Source organism: Nomascus leucogenys, chromosome 16 (genome assembly GCF_006542625.1).
Source record: "Nomascus leucogenys isolate Asia chromosome 16, Asia_NLE_v1, whole genome shotgun sequence".
NCBI lineage: Eukaryota > Metazoa > Chordata > Mammalia > Primates > Hylobatidae > Nomascus > Nomascus leucogenys.
Genome location: NC_044396.1, coordinates 64620960 through 64639594, shown reverse-complemented (window position 1 = coordinate 64639594; position 18635 = coordinate 64620960). Strand labels below are relative to the sequence as shown.

At 33.3% G+C, this 18635-nt stretch overlaps 1 protein-coding gene across 2 annotated transcripts in view; it reads left to right on the top strand.

Annotated features, from left to right (window-relative positions):
- Window positions 1–18635, top strand: part of CSMD3 (CUB and Sushi multiple domains 3) — a 1213340-nt gene that overhangs the window by 767645 nt on the left and 427060 nt on the right. For both annotated transcript variants that reach the window (XM_030795533.1, XM_003256134.3), the window contains 3 exons: window positions 1114–1252; window positions 11209–11396; window positions 17200–17388. In XM_030795533.1, coding sequence (XP_030651393.1) covers window positions 1114–1252; window positions 11209–11396; window positions 17200–17388 — 516 coding nt within the window. The remainder of the gene's footprint in view (window positions 1–1113; window positions 1253–11208; window positions 11397–17199; window positions 17389–18635) is intronic.

Here is an 18635-nt window from a genome sequence, read left to right as displayed (position 1 = left end):
GCGTGGAGAATAGTGTAAATGCAGAGACCAGTTCAGAGGTTATTTCTATACTTCAAGGATGAGATGATGTTATTTTAAACTAAGATGAAATCCATAGAGCTAGAGAAATAAGAGTGAGCTTGAGGATGGTTTGGATATTGGAGTAAATGGTAAAAATAATATAAGTATGAAAACTGAATACTTCTAGCTTTCTAGTTTATGCAACTGGACAGATGGTGGTTTCACTTACCAATACAGGAAATAATGGAAGAGGGTCAGTAGTAAGACTTTGTTTTGCAAAAGTTGTCTTCAAAGTGATTTTAAGACTTTTCAACCTACTGAACTTTGGCAAGTTGCTCTCTCTAAAACTTGGTTTACATATCTCCAGAATGAGGCGTTTACACCAAATGACCTAATCAGTACTTACTGGAACTACAATGCTATCATTGTGGTTTCAATTATGTGTAAGCTTAGGGAAATCGGAGGATACAATATTTGAAATGATAAACAGAATATTTAAATTTGATATTAAAAAAGAGATCAAAATACAAATCTAAGAAAGGGGCTAGATGTCTAGGAAATGGTATGATGAAACTATAATTTGGAGGCCATTATTCTGACAGCTGGACTAAAGTAAGAAAGAAAATAGCAGATGAAAAATAAGGTAAAAAGCTGAATCAATGAAGGCTTGAATTATAGTAGTGACTCTGGAAAATGGAAGCACAAACTGTTAGTGTATAAGATGAATTAGTAGAATTTGATAACATAAGTAAGAAAATAGAAAGAAACCAAAACTAACAACTTCGGTTTTCTTTCAAGCTTTGAATACAAAGATGACAATGGAGAGACAAGACTATATGTAAGGGGTATTATTCAGAGACTTAAAGATGAGCAGTTTATTACCTGACATGCTAAATGTAGCTATTTCATATTTTGAAAAGTAAATTACCTTTTTAGAAAAATAATCATTTAACAGAAGTAATTGACTAGATGTACCACTGCTTTCAAAAATAGTATTAACTATTTAATAAGGATATGCAGAGATTTGTTTTTAAAATTGTTAGTATTAAGAATAATATCTGCGATTTATCTTGAATGTTTTATTCTTACTTGTTCTCTGATTTAATTTTTCAGCCCCATGTGGTGGCCATTTTTCAGCTCCCAGTGGAGTGATTCTTTCACCAGGATGGCCAGGATACTACAAAGACTCTTTGAATTGTGAGTGGGTGATTGAAGCTGAACCTGGACACTCTATCAAAATTACATTTGAAAGGTCTCACAAATATTTTTTCTACTTTTAAAGAAAATATTATCTAAAAGATTAGTTGACATTCTCTTTTGCATTTACCAAATCAATGTTTAATTTTATTGTAATAGTCAATTGCTGTGCTTTGAATGCTTCCATCTGTTTGCCCCCTTTTAACCTTTTAGCCTGTTTCCAAGTTAATTTTCTATTTGTTTAATGCTGTATCAGTACTATTGAAATATGCAAGATCGACCTTTTTGCTTTATGTACATGCATACTACTAAGATATGAACATGTGACCTTTAACTTAATGAGTTTAGTTGTCCTATACTTTGAAGGGCCTGTGAATTCTGCTAGGTTTCAAGAGGCAAAGGTGCTGTAAACACATCCAAATCAACAATGTAGTGCAGTCTAAGACACTTAGGCATACTATCCATATGCTTTCACCTATAAGTCCTTCTGAAAATGACTGTCATGTAGTATGTAGTAATGGTGGAACAGTTGACATTTTATTTCCCCTAGAAAAATTAGTATTGCTGATCAAATAAACTATATTGTAAAAGGCTATAATATTGAATATTTTAAACTTTAAAAGAATGAAACTCTCATATGTTATTGAATCACAATTTACAAATCAAAATAGATTTATCTATATAATCTCTCAATTATATCATTGACTTCTCTCATCTCCCAACCCATTTCTTAAAAAAACAAACAGATGAACAAAAAAACTTATTTAAGCATTAGATCCACATGAGAAACATATAAGTACAGCAGAATATATTTATTATTGACTGAAGATTGAATTTTACAAACCTAACATGATTCTTTCCTAACTCAAAAGGTCCTTCATTGAATGTCTATCCATGCTAGTGTTAACATTTGCATGGGAGAGAACAGATTCCACTTTGAACAGATGTAAAGTATTAAACATTTCACATGGGTTCATTCTACTGTTAAAAGAAAAACCTTAGACAACTTAAATTTAACCACGTTTATTTGAGCAAAGAACAATTCATGAATCAGGTAGCACCTTGAATCAGTAAATATGAAGAGCTTCACATGGCAAGTGGGCAGAAAGTATTTATAGACAAAAAAAGGAAGTGACATACAGAAACAGCTTGATTAGTTACAACTTGGCATTTGCCTTATATAGATATGATCTGATCAGTTGGTGGCCTGTTATTGACTGAAGCTTGGCTTCTGTAATTGGATGACACTCAGCTATTTATTACAAGATTATACTCTTAGTTAGGTTGCCATTTCTTATGCGGGAATTCAAAGTATACAGGAGGTTTTAAGCTAAACTTAATTTAACGCTATCTTGTTATAATCTACACGGTTTACTAGGGCTATATTAGTTTTCTACATTAGTTAGGGCTGCCATAACCAAGTATCACAGACTGTGTGAGATAAACAACAGAAACTAATTTTCTCACAGTTCTGGAGGCTAGAAGTTCAAGATCAAGGTGTCCACAAGACAGTTTATTCTGGATTCTCCTTTTGCCTTGTAGATGGCGCTCTTCTCCATTTATCTTCATGTGATTTTCTCTCTGTGTGTTTATATCCTGGACACCAGTTACATTGGATTAGGGTCCATCTGTATGATCTCACTTTACCTTAATTACCCTTTTACAGTCTCTTTCTCCAAATACTGTCACATTCTGAGGTACTACTAGGGGTTACGATTTCAACATAGAAATTTGGGGGAACACAATTCAGCCCACGACAATGATTTACACATTTTTTAAAATTTTCATTTACATTCATTTGGCATTTTGTTGTTGTTGTTGCTATTCTGTTAAAACCGTATCCCCTATTTATTGGTTTACATGGCTTATGTTGCCATAGCAATTTTAGAAAGCTTGAAAAGCATCTTAGTTATTCATTATTAAATCTTTTTCCAATATAGTTGTTCCATGAATATTGAACTAAAATTAACCAACCTTACTTTAGCACACAGAATTATATTTGGTTTGGAATACATGGTAAGGCATGATATGTATTGATTTGGAACAATAAGACAAAGATTTCATCCGTATTTTTCAGTTTTTAAATTTAGTATTTTACATTTGAAAAACAAGCGTATTTGTCAGTCTATCAGAATTAATCTCATATATATTTATATAATATGTCAAGTACATAATTTTTGTATTTCTTGTTTTGGACTAAACATTGTTTTGTACCAGGAGGTGCAACAGTAGTTGAAAATATGTTATTTTCATATTTTATTAGCATCTATCATCTAGATGACTCTCACCAGTCATTATCCCACATAAAAGGGAAATCTACTCTCTCCTTCAATTTTCAAAGAATGCCTGGGGGTGCTTTTTTTCACTTCTGGACTTAAATCCTGTCTCCAGAATCACCCTACATAATAGAAACTGAGGCTGCTGCTCTCTCTCAACATTACTCTATTCATTTGTATCACTTTCTTTCATTCTCATGAAAACCATAATGCAGGTGACAATGAAAGAGGGTTATTGCACAATCCAAAGTCATTTAAGATTGAATAAGCCTACACTGTTCTAAATTTTCTTGATAACCACATCACAGGAATAATTGCTTGTATCTCTCCAATCCCCTCTCTTATCCTAAACTGTTCTTCATTTTTTTTTTTATTATACTTTAAGTTTTAGGGTACAGGTGCACAACGTGCAGGTTTGTTACATATGTATACATGTGCCACGTTGGTATGCTGCACCCATTAAGTTGTCATTTAACATTAGGTATATCTCCTAATGCTATCCCTCCCCCTCCCCCACCCCATAACAGTCCCCAGAGTGTGATGTTCCCCTTCCTGTGTCCATGAGTTCTCAGTGTTCAGTTCCCACCTATGAGTGAGGACATGTGGTGTTTGGTTTTTTGTCTTTGCGATAGTTTGCTGAGAATGATGGTTTCCAGCTTCATCCATGTCCCTACAAAGGACATGAACTCATCATTTTTTATGGCTGCATAGTATTCCATGGTATATATGTGCTACATTTTCTTAATCCAGTCTATCATTGTTGGACATTTGGCTTGATTCCAAGTCTTTGCTATTGTGAATAGTGCCACAATAAACATACATGTGCATGTGTCTTTATAGCAGCACAATTTATAATCATTTGGGTATTTACCCAGTAATGGGATGGCTGGGTCAAACGGTATTTCTAGTTCTAGATCCCTGAGGAGTTGCCACACTGACTTCCACAATGGTTGAACTAGTTTACAGTCCCACCAACAGTGTAAAAGTGTTCCTATTTCTCCACATCCTCTCCAGCACCTGTTGTTTCCTGACTTTTGAATGATGGCCATTCTAACTGGTGTGAGATGGTATCTCATTGTGGTTTTGATTTGCATTTCTCTGATGGCCAGTGATGATGAGCATTTTTGCATGTGTTTTTTGGCTGCATAAATGTCCTCTTTTGAGAAGTGTCTGTTCATATCCTTTGCCCACTTTTTGATGGGGTCGTTTATTATTTTCTTGTAAATTTGTTTGAGTTCATTGTAGATTATGGATATTAGCCCTTTGTCAGATGAGTAGATTGCAAAAATGTTCTCCCATTCTGTAGGTTGCCTTTTCACTCTGATGGTAGTTTCTTTTGCTGTGCAGAAGCTCTTTAGTTTACTTAGATCCTACTTGTCAATTTTGGCTTTTGTTGCCATTGCTTTTGATGTTTTAGACATGAAGTCCTTGCCCATGCCTATGTCCTAAATGGTATTGCCTAGGTTTTCTTCTAGGGTTTTCATGGTTTTAGGTCTAACATTTAAGTCTTTAATCCATCTTGAATTAATTTTTGTATAAGGTGTAAGAGAGGGATCCAGTTTCAGCTTTCTACATATGGCTAGCCAGTTTTCCCAGCACCATTTATTAAATAGGGAATCCTTTCCCCATTTCTTATTTTTGTCAGGTTTGTCAAAGATCAGATAGTTGTAGATATGTGGCATTATTTCTGAGCACTCTGTTCTGTTCCGTTGGTCTATATCTCTGTTTTGGTACCAGTACCATGCTGTTTTGGTTACTGTAGCCTTGTAGTATAGTTTGAAGTCAGGTAGCATGATGCCTCCAGCTTTGTTCTTTTGGCTTAGGATTGACTTGGCAATGCGGGCTCTTTTTTGGTTCCATATGAACTTTAAAGTAGTTTTTTTTCCAATTCTGTGAAGGAAGTCATTGGTAGCTTGATGGGGTGACATTGAATCTATAAATTACCTTGGGCAGTATGGCCATTTTCACAATATTCATTCTTCCTACCCATGAGCATGGAATGTTCTTCCATTTGTTTGTTCTTCATTTTTAATCTCTTCTGCATCTAGAATCTTCAGTCATCATTTCCACATTCCCTCTGCTCCTTCTGGTATATAGCAGGGTAAGTCTCAAAATACCTATTACTTTATTATGCAGATCGATTTAGCTGTTTGTTTTTCTGGGTGATTTTGGGGAGTAGGAATGGATCTTGCCTTTCTTTTGAAACATGGTAACTATTATTATTTTTTTTTTAATCAAACAGCAGTGTTTTCTTAGAAGACCTCACCCCTTCCCCACCTTCTAGCTGATTGAAACTGGAATGTTATTTTAAAATAACATTTTCTTTTATTCTGTTATTCATTTTTAAAATACTATATAAGCCAAAAATAATATGACTAGAAAATTAGTTTAAGCTTTATGAACACAAAGTGCATTATTATGTTGAAAAGCATCTGCTGATTTGCTAATGAGAGTCATTAATCATCATTAAATAAATAAACACCTGGTATCTTTCAGCTCAAAGTAGGCTACTAAGAGTGGCCCACTTGACAAACAGTTTGATTGCCAAACAATGCCTGCAATTCAGGGAGCATCCATACTCTGACTTTTGATTTTGGACTTTTGTTTGAAGGCACTATTTTCTCTGTCCAAAATTCTTAGCATGCATCTTCTATCCTTCCAACAGGCCAATATAGGCCTATTTTCTGCTTGCCTATCTTGTTTAAATCCCTTTAGAATTCTCCAAAAGAATTCACTTGTACTGTATAGCCTATATTTGAAATTAGACTGTTTCAAACCTGACTTTCTGGTGAAATCTTTCCAGCCATTTTAATAAAATGTAACACTAGTTAAATAGAGAAAAACTTAATTTAATTTCTATAAGTAGAGTTACTTAGCACGTTTTACTCTGCCACTTTCTTATTCTCTTATCTATTGATTAAGACACACATCTTTTAAATTAGGCTAGAAGCAAGAAAGTCTAATTGAAAAGTGATTTTCAATGTAGGATTTGTGCACAGGAACAATAATCAGTCTTGTGCATAGATCAGAATAGGCCTGGGGTGAGGAATGTTTCCTACAGTTTAAAGATTTTGGCTTCTCCCCATGGACATCACCAAGCCGGACTTGTCCACTGTGCCCCATTTCTTAATCCTGAAATTACCCACTTAAATAAATTATAATCTCATGGCTTTCCACTTCCCTAAAACCAATCATTAAAAAATCATTCTTTGTTAATTGGCCCAAACACTGGAATAATCAGGAGTTACAATGCTTTAAGAATTTATTAATGGTATTTTCAGTATTTTAGAATAAACAGAGCACATTTATATCACATATTTCTTTTGAATCTACCTTATATAAATAAAATAAATTAAGTCCCAAATTCTTCCAAATGTTGTAAACTGAAATAAATGCTGTTTTTGGGGGCTTAAGTCTTCTATTTGCCTTTCCTTTACTTCCACCCCAAATCCTATAATATTATTGAATTGGAGCTATTTGAAGAAAAAATAATCCTTAAATATCTTCTTCCATTTATTCTTCTCTAAAGACCTTTTAAGGGTATGAGATATTGGTTGAGGGCTGTCTATACTCCATATGCTTTGCCAGAAAATTGGTTCTTTTAATAATCTAAATCTTACACAGCTATCACATGGTTAGCAGTAACTCAGTAGCAAAGGGATGAACAAGGTATTTCAATTTAAAAAATAAGTGAATTTTATCCATTAGGGTAGCAACATAAAATAGTCACTTTGAAATCAGACATAAATATGTCTACCACTTCCTTGATCAGTGGCCTTATAATGTCTTGGTGCTTTATTTTTCTCTAAAGATTGTTTTGACATATAGAATATCATTTCTAAAGTATCTAACACATACTGGATTCTTGAAAATATCTAATTCCCTTCTGATTTCCAGCCAAACTCTTGTAAAGACACTAGTTGCCAACTCTTTAATAATTCCTCTTATTCTGAGAATATTTTTGTAGAAGCTGGTTCCAAGAAATGATTTATTTCAGAGTCATGTCACTTACTTTCCACTACTCGTGAGTCATTTAAATTTGTTGAAAATAAAATTTGTAAAAATCAGATAATATATTTAACATGGTGGCATAGCTATTTTGTATTTTTTTTCTGTATTCTCAGATGGAGAAAATGATTAGAATTAACCTACAGAAAGTAATATTATTTACGAATATATTATTCATTCATTTTCTCTTTGAGATTGTCTCAACAGCTTGTCAATAAAACTACAAGAAATATGATTTCCTGTAAAATACAAAACAAAATAGCAATAACACCAACAAATATGTTTTTAAAACCATTTACCTCTTCTTAACATATCCAAACATTTAACAATTCTTACTCTCAAATCTGCAAAGGAATTTTTGTTTTTGTTTATCCCCACCCTTTCTAAATTTCCTCGATATCCAGCAGCTCCTGAGTCTAAGAGGTATTCATTTTACTATCAATCATTCAAAGTGTATCTTTCTGTTCCTTTTCCTATCCTCAGCTCCCTGAATGCATGCTATCACTATCAGTCTTTCAGAGAATATTTTTTTAAGTTAATGAGGACTATCTCAATTTGGTTAGGAAGGGTTTGGATTACATCAAGAATGTTTTTTAAAGACAAAAAAATTGAATAAGATTATATCCAATTTCATTTATAATAACATTTAGTGCTACTCTAATATTTGTTTAGCATATACAATAAATTTAATTTCATAAACAAACACGAGATTGAGGCAATTCATGAGAAATTTATATAACTATTTTAAAACAGAAAATGAAAGAAATTCAATTTATTGTGTAACCCTATCCCATTTTGCTTGTTATTAGAATGTATTTTTATAGTTCCTTAGGGCAAATCTGCAATGATTTTCTTTTTAAAGATTCACTGGTACTGAACAATGTTCTTTATATCACCAGTTAATGTTGCTATTCTATTAAGAATTAAGTCTCTTTATGTTTCAATTCGAAGTAATACCTGACTCTTCTGTGCATTTTAATTTGGCTTTTGTCAGCTGACTAGCTATCAAAGTGAAACTCCAATTTCAATATTCACAATAGACTGACTACAAAGCAACCAAATAATAGATTGACAATTTCTTTTTTTTTTTTCTTTTGAGACAAAGTCTCACTCTGTCACCCACGCTGGAGTGCAGTGGTGCTGTCTCGGCCCACTGCAACCTCCACCTCCCAGGTTCAAGTGATTCTCGTGCCTCAGCCTCCCGAGTAGCTAGGATTACAGGTGCCAACCACCACGCCTTGCTAATTTTTGTATTTTTAGTAGAGACAGGGTTTCACTATGTTGGCCAGGCTGGTCTCAAACTTCTGACTTCAGGTGACTCACCCACCTCAGCCTCCCAAAGTGCTGGAATTACAGGCAAAAGCCACTGTGCCTGGCCTAGATTGACAATTTCTAAGTATCTGATCATTTATTTAAAGAACTTAGTGTTCCTTTATCTTTCCTTCTCTACACTATATTATTGAATCATTTATAAGACACATGCAATATATTCCAGGTCGCAAAATTAGAAGTAAAATACACTTCAAAAATTCACATATACTATTTACTGATTAATAGGAGGCAGTTGTGCTTCCTGAACAGTATTAAATACTTAATTTTGACTAACATGTCATATGCTATGTTCATAATAATATCAGAGACTGATACGATATAACGAAATACAGTTTCTAACCTTTTTTAAATCCATTCAATTAGTTCTGGGCATTTGTTTGACCACATATGAGTTTTATTCATTTTGGTTTTGAGGAATAAAGTGGTTTAATCTCATAACACATACTGCAAAAGACTGGCAAGTGTGATAGTAAAAGTGATTCTCTGAAAATTAGTGGGCATTTCAAACTAAAAATTATTTTTTAAAGTGTACTGGAGATAAAACTGGAGAAATAAAGTACTGAAACTTTATTGGAAAATGCATTTAAAATGAGTAAAAATACATGGTTAATACTAAAGCATCCGATTATGTTGGATACTTTTTTATAAAATTAGTAACTACCCTAGAGAAAAGAAAGACATTTTTAACTTTAAAATACATTCATTCTTTCTTTGATCCAATAAATATTTATTGAGTGTCTACTATATGCAAAGCATTGACAAAAACACACTGCTTAACCTCATGGAGTTTATAGACTTCTAAGGAACACAGTTGTCTAAAAAGTAAACACTACTGTGATTAGTGTCACAAAAGCCACAGTAAATTGTGGCAGTAGAATAGGAAATAAAATAATCTACAATGTGAGGACAGAAGAGGTCTTGCTGTTCGCATATTTAAGCTGAAACTGAAAGATGTGTAGGAAAACCTTGGTTAAAGCAAGGAAAAGAATTTTCTAGGCTTCAAGATCATCATAGGCAAGGGAAAAATATTTTAGTACTCCATGAGTTCACATAAAGATTTTTCCACAGTTTAGATCTTGGATCTGGATTCAGGATATAGTATAACCCTGAAGTGCAAGGAAAGAATACAAAATGCTATTTTTTTAAAATAGATGTTATACATGTTAAAAGTAGCCCTGTGTCGATTGAAGTTTATAAAATAAATTAATATGTTTTAAAGAACTGAAAACAGCAGAACAACCAAAAATCTAATGATAAGATCAGACATCATAGAATAGAGGTTAGAGTCAGGGAGACTTGGTTTTGATGCCTACTTCTGTAATTTAAAATAATGTAATGCTATTTAAGTTTTGAAGGTGGCTGGGTGCAGTGGCTTACGCCTGTAATCCCAGTACTTGGGGAGGTCGAGACAGGTGGACCACTTGAGGTCAGGACTTAGAGACCAGCCTGGCCAAGATGGTGAAACCCCTTGTCTACTGAAAATACAAAAATTAGCCAGGTGTGGTGGCACACGCCTGTAATTCCAGCTACTCAGAAGGCTGAGGCACGAGAATTGCTTTAGTCCAGGAGGCAGATGCTGCAGTGACCCAAGATGGCACCACTGCACTCTAGCCTGGGTGATGGAATAAGATTTTGCCTCAAAAAAAAAATAAATAAATAAATAAAAAAGTAAAAAAGAAAAAAAAAAGTTTTTAAGGCTGTGGTTTTCTTACTTGGAAAGTGGGTTTAATAATATGAGCTACACCATAGGGTTAATGGGAGGATTACAAAAACTAATGTCAATGAAGTCTTTAATAGAGCTGCTGATACTTTAATAAACATCAAATGTATCATCATTAGTTACTACCTACTTAGAACTGTTGTTTTCAAATACAAACTTTATCACGTGTTTAAAGGCAGAAATAGATTTGTCCAAAAATTTTGTATAAATGTTATGTATCAATAAAAAACACTTGAATAAAAAATAATTATAAAAGCAGATGTCGAATTTGAAATGTGTGTGTTATTAAGATGAGAATCTAATTATCTGATTGAAAATAAATGTAAACCACATAGTTTTCCATAAAAATGAGGAAGACAACCAAAGATAATTCCAAAAATATGTTTGGTTCATGAACAGTCCAGTTATAAGATAATTTATGATATTTGAAAGAATCATACTTAGGAAAAATACGTAACTTTTTAATAATAATTTTTCATAGGAATAAGAGCTTATACCTTTGGTATTCACAAATGATGGTGTCTTAAATGATATCTTAGATATTGGATAAGCTAAAGAAAATTATAATATGAAATGGAAAAATTTTAAATAGGAATTTAAATAGCAGTCTAAAGTATTATTTCCATATATAGTGTTAATTCTAAATATATTTTCACATATGTCTTTTAATCTTAGATTTCAGACTGAACTGAATTATGATGTTCTGGAAGTTCATGATGGGCCAAATCTTCTGTCACCCTTGCTTGGATCTTACAATGGCACCCAAGTGCCCCAGTTTCTATTTAGTAGCAGTAATTTTATATACCTTCTATTTACAACAGACAACAGTCGTTCCAATAATGGTTTCAAGATTCATTATGAAAGTAAGTAATGATAAAACTTTTTGATTTTCTCATTCTGTTTGCCCTACTTTTTGTATTATTATAGTTTTACTAATAGAACTAGTAGCTCTATTTATTTTAAATCAAAGCTTTCTTTCATCTATAAGAATGTTAATGCTTTATAAGGTGTGTGTTTTAGTAAATTCTGCAATAGATTTTCCAGCAATATCTATCTAATATCATTATGAAACAAAATACTAAAGAAATATCAGAAGCATCAAATCATTATTTGAAAGTGAGTTTTTGTACCAATTATTTGTGTATAGTTCTGAAAAGCAGATAATAGACAGTAATTGCCAGTCTAAGATATATATAAACAATAACTTTTTTAGCATTTACTTCACAAATTCACTTATTCTTTTATAGTTTCCTCACACTAATTGCACATATTTTCTATTTAAAATATTTAATTTTATTATTTTGCATAAAATGTTGAAAATAATATTAAAATTAAAAAGCAAACAGTATACACATATATTCAAATATGATTAATATAAGTTGAGAAAACTATATTAATACAAGCTATAATTCAGAGTGTTGGAACCATTATAATCCCTATTAAATCTCATGGTTTTGTTTAAAAAGTCTAAAATATTTTGATTTTTGAAACATTTTGATGCTGATATGAACACAGAAATGAGCTTTTTTTCCCCTTTATAAACATCTTGAACATGTGTGGCTATATTGCATAAGATTTATGTGTGTGCAAACATATAAATTTACATATGCATACATTTTCATCATGAATGCATAGCCATATACTTTTACATGAAATGCACTTTTGATAAATTAATCTAACAACACACTTAAGAGGGTTATTAAAATATGTCTTTATTTCAAATGCAGATATTATATTATTTATTTTAATATTCAAGTTGATTATGACCGTTTCCTCCTCAAGAAGAAATTTCTGCATTTGAAATATATAGTTTTGTATTTGCTGTTGGGCATCTATCTTCAATAGATATAGTCAATGGACTCATGGGTTTTTAAAATAATTGTCAATATAGATCCATTAGTTTTTTAAATCATCTTATCTACAGTATTGACTATATTAACTTCCTATTATTTTGAGCTTTGTGGCATGAAAGCATATTTTGTAAAAATCATGGTAAAATGCAATAAGAGAATGCACACATACTTGGGGGTTCAAATGAACTAAAGTGCCTTAACTGATATTTTTAGTCTAACGTGTATTTACTAAACCTGAGTGAAATTAGTCATTTAGAAAAATGTACTTCAAAACTAATTCTCACTAGTAATTAATTGATATCAATATGCAGGCAGCTTTTCTTTTAGTCCACTGCTGTATCCTTTACCCAGTAAATGGTATTCAATCGCATTCTACCCAAGGTATGTGGTCTTTATCAAAAACAGGACTATTTTAAAGATTAAATGAAACAAAACATACAAAATGTGTCAGCATAACTGGTAACATGCAGTATGTTCTCAATAAATGATAGCCTTTACATTTCCCCTACAAAAGCTAGTCAGATAAGGAATAAAAATAAGAAGTCTTGCTCAAGTGCATACCTTCAGTCAGCAAGTTTGTCGCTTACAGGTCCTTAGTGGCATAGTCCAAGTTATTTTTGAGGGCTAGTGCCTTAAAAGGCAAAGTGGAAGCTGAGAGCTGAGAAACATTGAGGTTGATTAGAGACACACTTGGTATTAATTTTGTCAAATCTAACAAGATGCAATAACTTTGTATTTAAATTTGTCTTTAAGAAATCACCTTCTCTCATTTTATTCTATTAGTCTGGTGGTATATTTACTCCTGTGAAATAATCTCCAACATCATAAATCCTTTCTTATCAAGAAACAAACAAAAGCCTTTTCATTCATCTCTTTCTTACTGTTTCCCAAGCTGAAGGTAACTAAACTATCTTTTTCAAATGAACCATTCACAAACCTCAAAATCAGTAGATTACTAATGAGAACATTAACAATATATTTGGCATTTGGTGTATTTCTATTTTTTTAATCAAATTCATTGAAAGTGAAAGTAATTTGTCTTCCCCAGGCAACCAAAATCCCATAGGAAGGAATGCTTGCAGTGCCACCACTGTTTTTACTCCAGGTTTCTGTTATATTCCCTTTCCCAAAGCATTTTTTACCCCATTCTATCTGTCCCTCAAAACATGGGGATTACAAAAACTATCAATAAGATAAGTTTGGCTAGGTGCGGTGGCTCACGTCTGTAATCCCAACACTTTGGGAGGCCAAGGCAGGCAGATCACGAGGTCAGGAGTTCGAGACCAGCCTGACGAACGTGGTGAAACCCCATCTCTACTAAAAATACAAAAATTAGCCAGGCATGGTGGTGCATGCTTGTAATCCAAGCTACTCAGGAGGCTGAGGCAGGAGAATCACTTGAACCCGGGAGGTAGAGGTTGCAGTAAGCCAAGATCACACCATTGTACTCCAGCCCAGGTGACAGAGTGGGACTCTATCTCAAAAAAAAAAAAAGACAAAAAAAAAAAAGATGAGATTATTTATAGGTTTCAAAACACATTAAAATTGTAACAACATGAGTAGACTTTAGAAATATAATTTATTTTTATTTCCATAGTTTTTCCCCAGGAAAAATCACATCTGTTTATTATGTTGTATTGCTTGAAATATGACTATAATTAAGTCTTGGATATCTAAATATTACACAAATTTTAAAATTGAAAATGGATACAGAACAAACCTATAGACATATATTCATCTCCAAATATATATTTTTCATATGAACATATAGATATATTTTCCAATTAAGGAAAATGTTAGACATCTAAAATAATGTACAATTTATGATCAATAGATATTTGAGGGGAGGAGTAGTAGAAATAGAAACATAAAATGTTAAACATTTTGTTACATAAATAAGAAAAATGTCTATTTTGAGATTCTACTTTTTAAAAAAACAAGCTCTATAAAGCAATAAGGAAAAAGATAAATGTTAATGTCATTCGATATAATGCAGACATGAACTTCTGAAAATTATGTACATTGCCAACATTTAAGAATTTTCTAAAACTAGCTGGGCACGGTGACTAACGCCTGTAATCCCAGCACTTTGGAGGCTGAGGCGGGAGTATCACTTGAGGTCATTAGTTTGAGACCAGCCTGGCCAACATGGTGAAACAATGTCTCTCCTAAAAATACAAAATTTAGCCAGGAGTGGTGGTGCGTGCCTATAATTCCAGCTACTTGGGAGGCTGAGGCAGGAGAATTGATTGCTTGAACCCAGGAAGCGAAGTGGAGGCTGCAGTGAGCCAAGATTAGCCACTGCATTCCAGCCTGTAGGATGGGTGAGACTCCGTCTAAAAAAAAAAACTTCTAAAACTACTTACCAATTATGTTTTAGTATTTAGTAATGACTATTAGTTAATAAATAATACTGACATCAGTTCATCATGATGTTTCTCATTTTCTCAACTTTGCAACATTTCCATTGCCTTCTATTATGCCTTGAGTTATTTGCTTGTCAATCAATTATGAATTATTTCTTTAGACTTATTTTGTGACTCCTAGATCAATGCAGCACAGTGGAAGACATAAAAGAAATACATCGTCTTACTTTATCAGTTGAAAAGCCAAGAAAGGCAAATTAATTATTAACCCCATATATTCATTGACCTTTACTATAGGTCAATGAACTAAAGCATTACAATCACTTTTGAATAATTAAATTTTACTGTAATTTACATTGTATATGACCACTGCAACCCCCATTTCTCTGATTTTAGACGATTTTACTACAATGTTAGAGTTTCATGTAAAGGAAAGTTATATATCACCTGGAACATTGGGGGAAATTGAAACCTGAAGGAAGGGGGTCTAAACTTTTCTGTTAAAGATTGAGAAGATTGTGTACATTAAGAGGACAACTGAAGGTATTCCTGTGAGACAAAGCCTAAAACTAATGAGGAGACTTATCTGATTGATACAAAGAATGACCATTGGGAGATAATGACAATTTAGAATAGTAAAGTCTAATTTGGGAATCTTAATTTTCAGGGTGACGACTTAACATGGTGCCATTAGCCATAGGGTATTAAAGCAATGAAAAAACATGTTTTGGCTATAGGTATGTCCAACATTTTATATAGAATAAATTAGAGATGAAAGATACTGAAAAACATGCTAAATGTTATTGTTTGTTTCATAAACTTGAGGTGATGAGGGCCTTGGATAGGGCAAGAGAAATAATACATGACATGATGCTTTTCAATGAGAATGGATTTCAGACATATTTTGTGGAGGAAAAAAGTGAGGAATCAAAGATGAATGAGAGTTTAAAAGCACTGGGTGCTGGCCAGGTGCAGTGACTCACGCCTGTAATCCCAGCATTTTGGGAGGCTGATGCGGGAAGATCACAAGGTCAGGAGTTCAAGACCAGCCTGGACAGCATGGTAAAACCCCGTCTCTACTAACAAAACAAAAAGTTAGCCGGGCATGGTGGTATGTGCCTGTAGTCGCAGCTACTTGGGAGGCTGAGGCAGGAGAATTACTCAAACCCGGCAGATGAAGGTCACAGTGAGCCGAGATCACGCCATTGTACTCCAGCCTGGGCGACAACGCGAGACTCCGTCAAAAAAGAAAAAAAAAAATGCACTGGATGCTTAGAAAAATAATGGTCACATATAGAAGAGGAACTTAGCAGATAAAAGTAGTTGTGTTGAAGATAAAATTGTCTCTATTGTATTTTAGTTTCTCATTAAAATAACACCATTTAGATGAAACGAATATGCTTGATAAGTACACTTAAAATGCACAATTTCCCTCTTTAAAATTAAACTTCTATTTTGTACCATTTTGTTTAGCTTCATTTTTGAATTGGGTAGCTAATACAAATAAATATTTTCTCATATAAATATGATTTAATATAATTATACAATCTTAAAAATGTTAACGACTAATTTTGGAATGTAGAAATAGTATTCATTGTTTAAATATCCTATCTAGCAAGAAAAGAATAATTACTTGTTATAGTTTATACCAGTGGTTCTCAACTGAGAGCACTATTGCACCCCAAGAAATGTGTAGCAATATCTGGAGTTATTGCCATGATTGGAGAAGTGCTACTGGCATCGAACAGGTAGGGGCCAGGAATGTTTCTAAAAGTACTCCAATGCACAGGACACCCACAACACAGAAGTATCCAGTCCAAAATGTCAGCAGTGCTGAGGTTGAGAAGCCATATCTTATTAAAGGAAAAACATTGTCATGGAATGATCTCAGCTAGGGATTGTAAATTGCAAGGAAGATATCAGGAGACACTGAAGTGTACTAGAGACTATTGATAACAACAACAGTTAACCACCAGAGGAAATGTGCTAATTGGTTTTACTTAGAACGGTTCTGGTGTTCATACTTTCATACCTTGCAAAATGCCTCTACTCTTCTTCTTTTTCCTTTAGTAATTAAATGAGAAAATTTTGTATAATATTTAGAACGGTGCTTGGAATATAGAAAGGTCAAGAAATGTTGACTATTGGTATGATTATTATTGTGATATATGTGTATATATACACAAAATTTATAACAATACAAAGTTTTACAGATAGTTATACATTTTCATCAAGTTCTTATATAATTAAATGACCTGAATTTGATCCTTACTGGTGGGAAATCAAAAAACAAATTTATTAAATAAATTGCTGATTTTAAAAATGAAGTACGAGTACCTTTATTTGTAAAAATCATTGCTTGTAATTGTTTGAAGAACTAGGAATTATTTTCAGCAAATCCAAATCCCACCAAGCTTCCTCTTTATTTTCTTCCCTTTGTTTTCCAGGTGTTACAGTGAACACGTATTCTTGCTTGGACCCTGGCATACCTGTACATGGCCGTCGCTATGGTCATGATTTCTCCATTGGCTCTACTGTTTCATTTAGTTGTTATCCAGGATACAGGTTGAGTCATGAAGAGCCCCTTCTATGCGAAAAAAACCACTGGTGGAGTCATCCACTTCCAACCTGTGATGGTAATAACTCATTCGACATGCAAAATATGCTGATTTATAAACAGAAAAATCAATATAGTTTTTTTATATCGGGTTTAACATAATTATAAATCTTTTAGATTTTTTAAAAGTTCTTTTGATTTCTGGCAAATTTATGTTATCAAACCATTCACGAAATAAAGACTATTGCTAATCAGCCAAACTTACTCCATGTGTAAAGATACTATCTATGTATCTACCCTGTTTATATATGCATATATATTTAAAACTCACCTGTGTAACTATTTTAAAAACATGCTGTGGACCTTTTGAAAACAGCCTTGAAAATGCCAAATTGGTATGAGAAGAAAGCCCTGAAAAAAATGCAGCATTTGTTTCCTGCCTTGAATGGCAACATGCCCCAGTTCAAATAGAAGGCCAGCCTGTCTACAAAAATTCTAACCAGCTACACAGCACCATGGTAGTTTACTCAGACTACCCTGTTGCGTCAAGTTCCTAGTTACAATAAATAGTATACCAGTGTTCCTTACTGCTTCTTTGTTTCTATGAGAATAAGTCAGAAGTGCTTCATTTTTCAGGAAACACATATGAAATCTAGTGGAGGAAACTGCTTCTCCTAAGATTGGGAAGTGCTTGCATACTTGCTTGTCAAAAAGCACACTCAATGTAAATCTATATATTATTTAACTATGGGCTTTAATTTCTATTTACAGTACTATTTTCAAATTCTACACTTACTATTTCTTGAGGTGGAAGATACCATTTGTCATTTTATGATTAAATTTTCAAGTACTGCCAGTGCCATCATTTTTTAAACAGTTTTAAGCTAATTTGTTTTTATATCAAGATTTAAACAAATCATCAAAACATCTTCCTTTAATTTGTGACTGTAAGTGACAGAAACCCAACTCTAACTGATATTTAAAAATAAAAGCAGAAGCTGATGTTCAACTGTTCAACTAGTAGAAAAGGCAAGGTGGGATACCTCTCATTGCTAATAAGAAGCATAAATTCAAAACTTTTTAAGAATTTCTCCATTTTACACCTAGACTTTTCTTTGTGTATCCACATAATTCTCTTACGTTGCAGACAGACTTTTTCCATATGAGGAATTGACAGTAGTGTATACACTCTCAGGCAGATGGAGGCAGGAGAATGGCGTGAACCCGAGAGGCGGAGCTTGCAGGGAGCCGAGATCGCGCCACTGCACTCCAGCCCTGGGGGACAAAGCGAGACTCCATCTGAAAAAAAAAAAAGAAAAAAAAAAA